This window comes from Sus scrofa, chromosome 13, assembly GCF_000003025.6.
Source record: "Sus scrofa isolate TJ Tabasco breed Duroc chromosome 13, Sscrofa11.1, whole genome shotgun sequence".
Lineage (NCBI taxonomy): Eukaryota > Metazoa > Chordata > Mammalia > Artiodactyla > Suidae > Sus > Sus scrofa.
The window spans coordinates 19,417,390-19,431,362 of NC_010455.5; the positions used below are offsets into that span (position 1 = coordinate 19,417,390).

Sequence of the window (13,973 nt, forward strand, 5' to 3'; positions counted from 1 at the left end):
CCTTTTGGGTTTTTTTTATGGTTTTCCTTTGTTGTGCTTGTCAGTTTGATTAGGTCCCATTGGTTTATTTTTGCTTTTATTTCTGTTGCCTTGGGAGAGTGACCTGAGAAAACATTTGTACAGTTGTTGTCAGAGACTCTTTTGCCTATGTTCTCTTCTAGGAGTTTGATGGTATCTTGTCTTACATTTAAGTCTTTAAGTTAGTTTGAGTTTATTTTTGTGCATGGTGTGAGAGCGTGTTCCAGTTTCACTGATTTTCATGCAGCTGTCCAGTTTTCTCAGCAACACTGCTGAAAAGACAGTCTTTTTCCCATTTTATTAGGTTTTCTTAATTAAAGTTAAAAAAGATGGATTAAAGATGGAGAAGCATAAAAATAAAATACCACGGATATTAGAAAAACATTTGAAAGAATAACTATATAATCTTAGAGTATATAAGGATGGGATTATAAATGAAGGGGAAATAAGGCACTTAAAAAGATTAACCAAAAAAATTAAAATGACAATATGTTAGGAGAAAATTGTCTGCAACATATAAGTGTAATACACAAGTGATGACAATAAAGTAAGAAAAAGACAAATAACTAAATATCAGGAAAAACAAATATAAGAAAATGTTTTCAAACTTACTAGTGATAAGAAAATGCAAATTACAACAAAGACATCATTTTCCTCATTAGACTACAAAAATTAAGAAGACCAAAAGAACACAGATGCTTTTACTGTAAGATCTGTAAGATCATGAACTAACATCTTTGTTCAAGATATTTTGATGACATCTACTAAAATTAAATTGTATCTATTCTTTACCCATTAACCTCACTTCTAAAAATTTAACCTACAATATTAAAAATTTGTTTTATAAATTTGTGCAAGGATGTTTATTGAAATTCTGCTAAAATAGTAAAACATGTAAAAACAAGTACATCTACATTTCTAGAAACATACACCCCACCAAAATTGAATTAAGAAGAAATCGATAATTTGAACAGATTGATCAATAGAAGGGAAATAGAATCTATAATTTAAAAAAACTCCCTACAAACAAAAATCTAGGACTGGATGGCTTCACTGAGGAATTTTACCAAACAATCAAAGAACTTATACTGATCCTTATCAAACTCTTCCAAAAGAATGAAGAGAAGGAACACTCCCAAAGTCTCTATGAAGCCACTATCGCCCTGATAACAAAACCATACAAAGACACCACTAAAAAAGAAATTTATAGGTCACTATCTTTGATGAATACAGTGAGAAACAAAATATTAGCAGGGAGTTCCTGTCATGGCTCAGTGGAAACAAATCTGACTAGTATCCATGAAGATGCCAGTTCGATCCCTGGCCTTGCTCAGTGGGTTAAGGATCAGGCATTGCTATGAGCTATGGTGTAGGTTGCAGACCCAGCTGGGATCTCAAGTTGCTGCATCTGCAGGGTAGGCTGGCAGCTACAGCTCTGATTTGACCCCTAACCTTGTAACCTACATATGCCATGGTTTGCAGTCCTAAAAAGACCAGAAAAAAAAAAAAATTAGCAAACCAAATCCAACAATACATACAAAGGATCACATACCATGATCAAAGTGGTTTCAGCCCCAAGTTACAAGGGCGGTTCAACATACACGAATCAATCAGTGTGATACACCACATTAAAAAAAAGACAACACACTATCATCTCAAAAGATGTAGAAAAAGTATTTGATAAAATTCCACATCTGTTCATGACAAAAACTCTCACCAAAGTGGGCACAGAGGGAACATATTTCAACATAATAAAAGCTATTTATGACAAACCCACAGCCAACATAATATTCAATGGTGAAAAGCTAAAAGTCTTTCTGCTAAATTTTGGAACACATAGGATACATACTCTCACCAGTTCTAATCAACATAGTACTGGATGTCCTAGCCACAGCAACCAGTCAGGAAAAAGGAATAAAAGGTATCCAAACTGGAAGGAGAGAGGTAAGTGTCACTATATACAGATGACATGTTATTCCATACAGAAAACTCTAAAGAATCTATACAAAAACTGTTAGAACTGGTAAGAGTTCCCTGGTGGCATAGTGGGTTAAGGATCCCATGTTGCCACTGCTGTGGCTAGGGTTGCAGGTGTGGTGTAGGTTTGACTCCTGGCCCAGAAACTTCTGCATGCCACGGCTGCTGGGAAAAAACAAAAACAAAACAAACAAAAATAAAACCAAATGATAACAAAAACAACCTATTAGAACTGATAAATGAATTCAGCAAAGTAGCAGGATACAAGATTAATGGGAAATCTGCTGCATTTCTTTACACTAACAATGAAATATTAGAAAGAAAAAGTAAAAAAAAAAAAATCACTTTTAAAATCACATAAAAAAATCCCTATGAATAAACCTTAATAACAAGGTGAAAGAATCATAGGCTGAGAGCTATAAAACACTGATAAAGAAAACTGAAGATGATTCAAAGAAATGGAAAGCTATCCCAGCTCAGTAAGAATTAATACTGTTTAAATGATCATACTACCCAAAGCCATATACAGAATTAATGCAATCCCTATCGAAGTACTCAGGACATTTTCCATAGAATGAGAACAAGTAATCCTAAAATTTATATGGAACCACAAAAAACCCAGAATTGCCAAAGCAATCCTGAGGAAAAAGCTGGAGGCATAACCCTTCCAGACTTCAGACAATACTGCAAAGCTACAGTAATCAAAAACATGGTACTGGCACGAAAACAGACATTGGATGAATGTAACAAAACAGAGCCCAGAAATAAACCCACATACCTATGGTCAATTAAACACTGACAAAGGAGGCAAGAAAATGAAGAAAATACTCTTCATCAAGTAATGCTGGGAAAGCTAAACAGCCATATTGTAAATCAATGAAGTTAGAACACTCCCTCATGTCATAGACAAAAATAAACTCAAAATGGTTTAAAGGCCTAAATATAAGACATGAAACAATACAACTCCTAGAAAAGAACATAGGCAAAACATTCTCAGACATAAATTGTAGCAATACTTTCTCAAGTCAGTCTCCCAAGGCAAAAGAAACAAGCAAAAATAAACAAATGAGACCTAATCGAACTTTATAAACTTTTATAATGCAGAAGAAACCATAAACAAACAAAAAGACAACCTATGGAATGGGAGAAAATATTTGCAAACAATGCAACCAATATGGGCTTCATTTACAAAATATAAAAGAGCTTGATATAGTTAAAACAAACCCCAATCAAAAAATAGGCAGAAGACCTAAACAGACATTTCTCCAAAGAAGACATACAGATAACCAAACACACATGAAAAGATGCTCAACACTGGTATTATTAGAGAAATGTAAATGGAAACTACAATGAGGTACCACCTTACACTGGTTAGAATGGCCATCATCAAAAAGGCTATAAGGGCATTCCTGTTGTGGCTCAGCAGGTTACAAACCCGAGTAGTATCCATGAGGATGTGTGTTTGATGCTTGGCCTCATTCAATGGGTTAAGGATCTGGCGTTGCTGTGAGCTGTGGTGTATGCAGGCAGCTGCAGCTCAGATGTGACCCCTAGCTCAGGAATTTCCCTATGTTCCAACTACAGCTCTGAAAAACAAAAAATAAAAAAAGTTTACAAATAATAAATGCTAGAGAGGGTGTGGAGAAAAGGGAACCCTCCTATGAAGAATAGTAGGAGGTTCCTCAAAAAACTAAAAATAGAACTGCCACATGATCCAGCAATCCCACTCCTGGGCATATTCTGGAAAAGATAAAGACTCTAATTTGAAAAGACACATGCACATCAATATTCACAGCACTGTTTACTATAGCCAAAACGGGGAAACAACCTAAGTGTCCATTGACAGAGGAATGGATAAAGAAGATGTGGTACATATATACAATGGGAAAGTACTCAGCCACAAAAAGAATAAAATAACGTCACCTGCAGCAATGTGGATGAATCTAGATCATACTAGGTGAAGTCAGAGAAAGACAAATATCATACATCACTTACATGTGAAATTTTTAAAAATGATACAAGTGAACTTATTTACAAAACAGAACTAGATCCACAGATACAGAGAATAAATTTATGGTTACCAAAGGAGAAAGGGAGAGGGATAAATTAGGAATTTGGGATTAAGAGACATACTCACTACTATATACAGAATAAACAACAAGGACATACAATATACTCAGTATCTTGTAATAACCTATAACGGAAAAGAATCTGAAAAAGAATGTATATGTATAAATGAATCACTTGCTGGATACCTGAAACTAACACATTGTAAATTAACTATATACTTCAATTAAAAAAAAAAAGCCAAAACACAAGAACATCAAGTGGAAAACACGTTAATAAAATATATCTTTTAACTAAGGAATATCTGCATATATAGTCTGCATTCAAATATCTGAGTAACTATTATATACCTGACATTTAGGCCAAGTATACTGAATGGTATGATTTGCAAAACATAAAATACCGTTAGTAAATAATAATAGCATGATCTCATTTGTTTTTACAAAAGAGGTGGGTGGGGGAAAAACCTGTGTTTATCTTGTCATACGTGTTTGAATACATAAACATTGCAAAGGACATACCTCAAGATGAAAACATGTTTCCTTAACAGGGAGTAAACTTACTTTTTCTTTACAATCTTCTGCATTGTTTCATTTACTGCAATGTGCCTGTGTCACTTTTCTAATTAAAAAATTAAAAACCCATCTGTGTTTCCAAATGCATTGTTAAAGTAAAACAAAAAGTATCAAGTACCAAGTCTGTATTTTATTTTGACAACATTTAATTTGTCATGTTTCTCCACAGGATACCAGTGACAGGGGCTTTTCTATAGCAGACTAATCTCAGAACTGAAGAAAGAATAGTGAATCACATTTAACAAATCTGGAGTAACATACTCTCTGTTAAAATATTTTAAGATCTTAAAATATGCAGACTTTCTATCAAAGAAAAGCTGAAAAATGATCTTTTGTTCATAGTGTCATGACGGTCAATGTGTCAAAGGGCCATGTTTGATTTCTTAATCAAATGGAGATTGGCAGCTCTCAGAGCAGAGGAGAGTCTTAGATGGAACCCCTTTGCTGGTTTCTTGGGGGTACTGATACACTCATTTGGTAACTCGGATGTAAATTTGACAAAAATTAAAATATAAAATCCTTTGTCAATGCAAATACTTGAAAATTTATCAAATATTTTCTTAAGGTATTTAGGCTAAATATTCTTAACACGAGGAAATCATACCCCCCACACACACACTTTATTACAAATCATGGGTGGAAAATATTTATCACATTTCGAGAGATGTGAGAAAAGAAAGAAAAAAGCCAAATGGACATATTCCTGTGAATTTATGTCAACAGTGTGAAAATATTAAGCACGCAGGCAGAGTGAACTGCTTTTTTCTTAGCCTTGTAAGAACTGAGGATGGGTGCTGATGAACAACCATGAAGTCCTATGGAGCGCCAGGGCCCTGAGGCATCAGTGAAGTACATTAAATAGACACGTGAACACACTAGCAGATGGGTGAGAAAGGCTGTGTCTGATCAGGAGAGCAGAAAAGGCCAATTATCTCAAGTGTTTTCCAGAAAGAAATGTTACCTATCAGACTACTTCGTAAGCAAACACCAGACAGTACTACTGCTGAAAGTTCCTGTGTGGTGCAGTAGGTTATGGATCTGGTATTGTCTCTGGCTTGGATGGCTGCTGTGGCATGGGTTCGATCCCTGGCCCAGCAACTTCCATATGCTGTGAGCATGGCCAAAAACATAAAAGTAGAGTTCAGATAGTACTACTACTGAATTTCCATGTTTTTTGAAAAAAGAAGAGAGGAATAAGAAAATAAAAAACTTACTGCATTGGCACGTTGATCCCAGTCGTGTTTGTCATCTGACAAAATTTCCCTGATTTTATTTAATGTTTCTTCAAGTTCTCGACTAGAATAAATCTTAAAGATGCAAAATTATAATGTTAATATTTCTTACCATAGCAAAATTATGCCCTGATGTTCAAAATAACCTTTCAAGTAATACAGTTATTTCCCATTCTACCACCATTTTTAAATGGAGAATTGAAATACATTATGGACATCATAAAATAAAATGCTCTAATTTATCTTCCTTACCTGTTACCCATATGCTATTTCTCCACTCATGACTAACCTCAAATACATTCTTAAAATGCTTTGTCATTGAAAAACAAGATGCTAACATCCTTCAAATCAATACAAATTGGCCTGATTTCTCAAAATGATTTCAGGTTTATAACACAGCCATTGCATTCACATTCCAATAGAGAATATCATGAAAGGACATGTTTTAAGTTAGTTAGTCCCTCTTCCACCCTTCCCCATGCTAGACTGTAGCCAGGAGAGTTACAAGTTTTTTTCCTTCTGGAGCCATCTATTTGTCAAATACCATTATCCTTTCATTCACTTAACAAATAATCACGTAATAGGGATGTAATATTCTTGGCACTACAGATACCATGGTGAGCAAAAATAGATGTGGTCTTTGCCTTACGGAGCTTATAATCTAGTCAGGGAAAGGAAAAAGAAATTTATCAAATGATATAAAGTAGGAAATTTCAGAAAGAAAATACCAGCAAAGAGACTTATACCCTGCCATGAAAGTATATATACATAATAGGGAGTTTGGACTAGTGAGGAAAGTCAAGCTTGAACTGAGAGCTAAAGGATGAGGCAGACATCATTAGACAAAATGGAGAGATATAAGCCTTCCCTGTAGGGAACAGCAAGTGCAAAGCTCTGTGAAACTGATACAAGGCCAAGTACAGGAGTAAAGATGCAAAGGGAACCAGGGGAAGAGTCAGCGACCCAGACCTAAGTCAACTCCAGTGCACAGCATTTCTCTACGTCACAGTCAAGGTTCAGAAGTGGGTGTGTGACACAAATAAGTTCAGTCAGAGTGAAGTTCACAAGTTTTACATGATCAACTGGAAAAGAGACAGAGGGCAGTGAGGGTGTGAGGCTTGAAGAGCTGCAGCCATGATGCTGACCAAAGGGCAGACAATGAAGAAGAATTCAGAAATGAGAGATGAGAAAGAAAGGGGGTCCTAGACACTATCTGAGTAGTATAATCAAATGCTATCATCAGAACAGCCCTACTTATATTTTTCACCTTCAATAGCCATGAAATCCCCCTTTTACTTAAAGGGAGTTCCCATCATGGCTCAGTGGTAACAAACCCAACTAGTATCCATGAGGACTCTGGTTTGGTCCCTGGCCCTGCTGAGTAGGTTAAGGATCTGGCACTGCTGTGAGCTGAGGTGTAGGTTGCAGACGAGGCTCAGATCCCACATTGCTGTGGCTGTGGCATAGGCTGGCAGCTGCAGCTCCAGTTCCATCCATAGCCTGGGAAGTTCCATACGTCACAGGTGCGGCCCTAAAAACAAAACAAAACAATAAAACCCAAAAAACAAAAAACTTGCCAGAGACAAAGCTTAAGAAGCAGCAGAGGGACTAGATAACATGCTATTTGAGAAGAATTACTGGACGCTTCCCAGCCTTTCCTGCCTCCCACTTTCCCCTCATAAAAGCCCTCCTGCCATATTTTAAAAGAAAGGCAGGTCCTTGTATCACTCCTAATCTTATGACGATGCATTACTCTGGAATATAATGCAAGGCTCCCCCTTCCCCGGAAAAGAAAGAAAGGGTCAACGCAACAATTTACTTTAGTGAGGGGGGTACATATTTTTTTAAACATTCTTTTAGGGAGTATATAAGTAGAATAAGTTTGAATACCACCAAGTTGGAAATTGGTTGCAGTAAAATAATTCCTAGGTTTCTGACTTGTGTAACTGATTAAGTGATGATTTTCACATTAAAAAACACAGGAAGAGTAGGTTTGTAAGGGGAAGATCATGAATCCAGTTTAGGGAAGGCTGAAAGAAGTCAAATAAAAAATCAGTGGAAAAAATTACTTTCACATTCAAGAGAGGTCTGGTTTAGAGATAAAAACCTGTGCGTTATTACTGTAATGGCAGGAACTGAAACCATGGGTTTGAAGGATGTGTTTAGTACGAAAATGGAGAGTGAGAAGAAGGGCTCAGAACTAATCCTTAAGAAATCCCAATATTCAGCAATCAAGTTGAGAAGGATATGTCTATCAAGAAGACAGAGATGAAGTGGACAAAAAGGTAGGAGAAAAAAAAGGAAGACTGTTATATCACAAGGACCTTAAAAAAAAAAAAAGTGGATGTAGTGTAATGTAATATGATCCAAGAATTTGGATTCAATTTTATTTCACCCTCACTAAAAAAATCACTTGAAAATCTAACTGTACTAACAAGTAATAGTTTGGTAATAAGTCAAGTATTTTATTTAGGTAGTCAATTAAGGAAAAAGAGTATGAATAAAGGGACAAAAACAAAAAATTATATGAACAAGCACACAGGAAACATTCGTGGGGAATCCCACTTTACCAGTATCCTTACCTGAATAGAAGGGACATCTGTGAAGGCTTTTATAAAATCATCTTCATCAACTGCTCCGGCACCTCCTTCCTTAGAGGCACCTGCTAATTAAAGGGAAATTTATTTTTGAAATTTTACTTCTAAGCATTTTGGCACCAAGAACATCAAAAATATTAACTCTTTGATATGAACAAAAGCACAATTTTGAGACATTCATTTTATAAGAAGGCATTTTTAAAAATCTCCAACTTTTCAGAAAAATCAAGATCCTTAGCAGTAACTGACTATCTCTTGGAAAAGTATTAGAAGAGGCTATGTAGTAGAATCCAGAGTTGCCGTGAGCTGTGGTGTAGGTTGCAGACACGGCTTGGATCTGGCATTGATTTGGTGTGGTGTAGGCCAGCAGCTGTGGCTCTGATTTGACCTCCATATGCCTCAGGTGCAGCTCTAAGGAAAAAAAAAAAAAAAAAAAAAAAAAAAAGCTTAACAGTTTAAATGACACTAAATGTCAATATACGATGGCAAATAAGTGAGGCAGAGGGCCCATGTGTGCTGCAGTGGTTAGAAAAGCAAACATGAAATAAATGCAGGTTTGAAACTAAATTTAAACAGGCAAACAAATCTTCCTTTATTTTATTGCACATACACGATAAAAAAAGTAAACTTAATAGGCAGCAGTCGTTTAATTAAATTACATTTTCTCAGTTCCAAATCCATTCTTTTATGTTCTGTGATCATGGGCCTAGGATTGAGCAAACCATTTTTATGCTGATTCTAATTGTTTCCTGTTAAACTGTGCTAGAGAAACTGGAGGCTGAAGAAAGAAGGGACCGACTAGCTCCTTCCTAACTGCTTCCAGTTCTTGACACTAAAACCCTAGCAACCTGGCAGGACAATCATTTCAGTAGAAGTCCTAGTCTTTTTTTTTCTTTCTTTTTTCTTTTTAGGGCCTCAACTGCGGCTAGGGGGTGAAGTGGAGCTGCAGCTGGAGCCTGTGCCACAGCCACAGCAATTGTGATCCAAGCCACATCTGCAACTGACACTGCAGCTCATGGTAATGCCAGATCCTTCCAGATCCTTAACCCACTGAGAGAGGCCACGGAGTGAACCTGCATCCTCACGGATACTAGTCAGTATCTTAACCCACTGAGCCAAAAGGGGAACTCCTCTTTTTGCATTCTTTATTCATCAATACCCATTTAACAACTTTCATTATATTCTCTCTAAAAATAACTGTTGTGGATTCCGTCTTCTGACTAGACCATGGCTGGTAACTACTTAACGTTTTTTTCTTCATGGTAAAAATCCAACACATGAGATGGTTTTCAAGTACATAAGATGCACAGTCCAATAGACAATTAATTTAAAAATCTCTCCAATTAAGAAAGTAAATAGAAAATATCTAAGTTTATTGTCTAGAAGGAAATATTAATACTTCAAAACTTGATTTAAAAAATAATGTCGTCTTAATTAAAAAAAAAAAAAAAAGCTCAGGATTTCCAAAGGTATGCAAAAAAGGTTCCTTATCTAAAACAAAAACAAAAACAAAAACAAAAACTGAAGGTCTTTGTATATGAAGGTTTTTTTTTTGTTTGTTTTTGGCCACACCTGCAGCATGCAGAAGTTCCCGGGCGAGGGAATGAACTCATGCCAAAGCATGACACAGGGGATCCTGAACTTCCAGGCCACCAGGGAACTCCCTGTGAGTTTTAATAGCCATGAGATGGTCCACAGAATACAAAGTTTAGGGCAATAAAAAACTGCATATTAAAAGCAATGACAATTTATTTGTCAATAATGAATGAATGTTTGATATAGGAAATTCAATTACAAAAGTAAATAAAGTATACTTATTCTCCAGATATTAAAAAAGCCAATAAAATAATAAAACTCTCAACCCATGTCTATAATCAGACCTAGTAACTTACTGATGACCTAAAAATAATGAGCTACAGTCCCAATTTGCTATATCTAACCATGTTATCTTAACATCTTCTAACACACTACATTCATTTACAAATCTCTCATCAGCTACAACACAAGGTCAAAAAAAAAAAAAAAAAAAAAAAAAAAAACCCTTCAAGGGAATGCAGAGTACCAAACAAATCCCTCAAAGGCCAGAAAAATGTGCCAATGACTAAGGACAAACCTAAGAAAGTCTAAGTTTCAAAGTCCCAATTTGCTCTAATCATAATGTCTTTATTATGCAATAAATTCTGTCTTATGAGGAGGGCCAAATAAGCCAATGGGGAAAGGAGTAGGGAATAGAAATTTTTAATTTTAAAAAGTCCCAAAGAAGACACAAACAAATGCAGCCTTATGACTATCTAAGGTACACAATTAGGTCTCTAAACCTGAACATGGGCATTGCCAAATTAAGTAAGAACATGCATGGTTTGAATAATTGATCCCAATCTACCTTACTCTTACCTCTGAAAACCACTTTAAGTAGAGCTGCTGCTAATGGGAATGTCTGGGGTATGGGAACAGTGTGGAGACAGAGGACAAGCAGAGCTCCCCATTGTGGCCTTACTTATACGTTGCATTGTATCACAAGTACATCTGTTTATAATCCTAGTTTGCCTAATGTTTCCCCTCACCTTAGTTTTGACTGTCTGGCCAACAGAGTAGGAAAAGGATCTCTGGAGGGGATAAGCTGTTGAATGATCTGTTTCATCTCACAATCATCATTCCATTTTCTGATACAGCTTAGAAAAGTTCACCTAAAAATACTATTAGATACTTTTAGCACCAGCAAGGAGAATGAGTAACATAGAAGGAGAGTCAACAAGAGCAATGGGTCCTAATGTTAAGTATTACTTACTGCAAGGAAAGGGGAGTGAGTGTGCATGCCAAGAGGAGATGTATTTAGATAAATTAAATTTGAGAGCAGAAGCACAAGTAGAGGTTGGGCTGAAGGGACAAGCAGGGCTGGCTTCCAAGGGGACTAAAGCTCTTTCATAAATAACTGGGTTAATAATCACACCAGAATATATTAGCGGGTTGAAAGAGAAGAGAAGAGCTTTGGCCAATTGTCTAACCACTCTAAAACAGATTTCAGTAATTTTTTTCTGTAAAAGACAGAGAGTAAATATTTTAGACTTTGTAGGTTTCTGTTACAATTTCTCAACTTTGCCACTACAGCCTGAAAGCAGCCATAGGCAACACGTAAATAATAAACAAGGCTGTATACCAATAAATCTATTTGTGGACACTAAAATTTGAATTTCATATAGTTTGCATACATCACACAATATTATTCTTTTTTTGAAGATTTTTAATCATTTAAAGATGTAAAAAATATTCCTAGTTTAAGAGTGCAACAAAAATAGTTGGCTGGATAGGGCCTGTGTACTAGAATTTGCTGATTCCTGCTCTAGAATTCACTCTAAGCAGTAATCACTTGGATTTGCAGGTGGAGCAAGAAGAAAGGGGATTAGTGGGTACTGTCTCAGGAGATAACATGGTTTCTAGCGCGCCAGACTGACTGGAGGGGGCACTCTCAGAAATTCCCAAATACTACTTTAAGAGATTCAAGTAAAAAGAGAAAACTCCATTCTACTTAGTCTTAAACTACTCATAAGTTGAAATGCTGGATATAAAGGTAAAAATGAAGCAAAGGGGAGTTCCTGTCGTGGCTCAGTGGAAATGAATCTGACTAGCATCCACAAGGATGCAGGTTTGATCCCTGGCCTCATTCAGTGGGTTAAGAAGCCCGTGTTGCTGTGAGCTGTGGTGTAGGTTGCAGATGTGGCTTGGATCTGGTGTTACTGTGGCTGTGGCATAGGTCAGTGGCTACAGCTCCAATCTGACCCCTAGCCTGGGAACCTTCATATGTCAAGGGTGTGGCCTAAGAAAGAAAGAAAGAAAGAAAGAAAGAAAGAAAGAAAAGAAAGAAAAGGAAATGAAGCAAAGGGTCAAGTAGCAAGTAGTATGTTTCAGATACAAGGGCAAAGAAAAGTCTGAGAAATAGAAAGGAGCAGGTTCTTCTCATGCTACAATGAAGTGACTAACACTGAAGAGAGATGTAAATGCTGGAGAAACAACAAGGAGGAAAATGGGGCATGAACCTTTTGAAATTCATAAGAAAACCTGTATTTTTTAAGGAGAGTTATGCTAACAAAAGCACTATCAGTGCTTTTGAAGAGTGTTATGAAAAGACAGAGAGGAGCCTTCTCGATCCCCAACTTTCTAAGGAAAACAAGTTGAAAAAGATACTCCGTTCTTTTTTTTTTTTTTTTTTTAATGGCCAAACACACAGCATATGGGAGTTCCTGGGCCAGGGAATGAACCTGAGCCACAGCTGTGACCTATGCTGCAGTTTTGGCAACATAGGATCCTTTAACCCACTGTGCTGGGTCAGGGATGGAATCTATACTGCTGCAGTTGGATCCTTTTTTTTTTCAGGGCCACACCTGCTACATATGGAAATTCCCAGGCTAGGGGTCAAGTCAGAGCTGTAGCTGCTGAGCTGGCCATAGCCACAGCAACACCAGATCCTTAGCTCAATGAGTGAGACCAGGGATTGAACCTGCGTCCTTCTGGATACTAGTCAGATTCCTTACTGCTGAGCCCAAACGGGAACTCCTGCAGTTGGAGTCTTAAGCCACTGTGCCACAGCAGGGACTCCAATCATGTGACATTTTTATGCAAAAGAAAGTACAATTTCAGGGGCAGAGTCCAGAGTCCAGGGTGGAACCAAGAATAGCGGAAAACACGGACCTAAAGAGGCACCCCAAAGAGATAATGAAACCTTCATGACAGAACATTCACAACCCTTAAAGTAAGGGATCCTGACTGCAGGTTCCTGCTTGATTTCAAAACTGCTATAAATCAGTGACTACTATGAACTTCCTGCTCCTCCCCTTTAGGAATGGGAGTGTCTATTACAGTTTTCCTATCCCTGGTACCACCACTGTATGTTGAGTACGTAGATGTCTTTTTAGTTCAGAGCCCTCTAGATGGAGAGAACCCTTACATTCATCTCAACCTGATGCAGATCACAAGACCACGGGCTTTGGGCCCGATGGCATAATTAGGATGAGACTTTTGGGAAATGCCTGAGTGCATTTTGTATGTGGGAGTTATGTGAATTATTGTGGCCAGAGGGCAAGCTATCAGTAATTGTTTACAAGGATAGCTGTAACAATGCTCTTATTCTTGTCAATTGCTCCTTTTACAATGTGACTTGGCAATTTCTGATCGGAAAGTGGAGTTCCCAGTAAACAGGTGGAGAAGAGTAACCAAGAATTCTCCAGTTGAGACAAGACCTAGGAGAGGCTGCAGGGGCCCCGGATAGGTGATTCCCCAATATCCAGCAGGAAAAAATCTCTGAGAAAAGCTTCTAGAAAGCCCAATTTGGACCTAAAGAATTCTACCAATTAAGTTCAAGCAATGAGCTCACAATCTAAGTTCGAAAAACTTTAGACCTTTGAACAAAATATATTGAATCCACTTAAACTCGGATTTTTTTTTTTTTAACTAAATATTGCAGTACTACATAATCCACAGCAGGGTGAATCCACAGATGTGGAACCACAGAG

The 13,973-nt window shown here is 37.1% G+C and overlaps 1 protein-coding gene across 50 annotated transcripts in view; it reads right to left on the reverse strand.

The window, feature by feature from the left end:
- CLASP2 (cytoplasmic linker associated protein 2) overlaps window positions 1-13,973 on the reverse strand; it is a 205,160-nt gene that overhangs the window by 111,960 nt on the left and 79,227 nt on the right. For 40 of the 50 annotated variants that reach the window (XM_021071582.1, XM_021071594.1, XM_021071588.1 and 37 more), the window contains 2 exons: window positions 8,452-8,534; window positions 5,852-5,944 (listed from right to left, as the gene is read on the reverse strand). In XM_021071582.1, the coding sequence (XP_020927241.1) occupies window positions 5,852-5,944; window positions 8,452-8,534 (176 nt within the window). The remainder of the gene's footprint in view (window positions 1-5,851; window positions 5,945-8,451; window positions 8,535-13,973) is intronic. The other 10 variants (XM_021071595.1, XM_021071589.1, XM_021071583.1 and 7 more) reach the window with 1 other exon arrangement.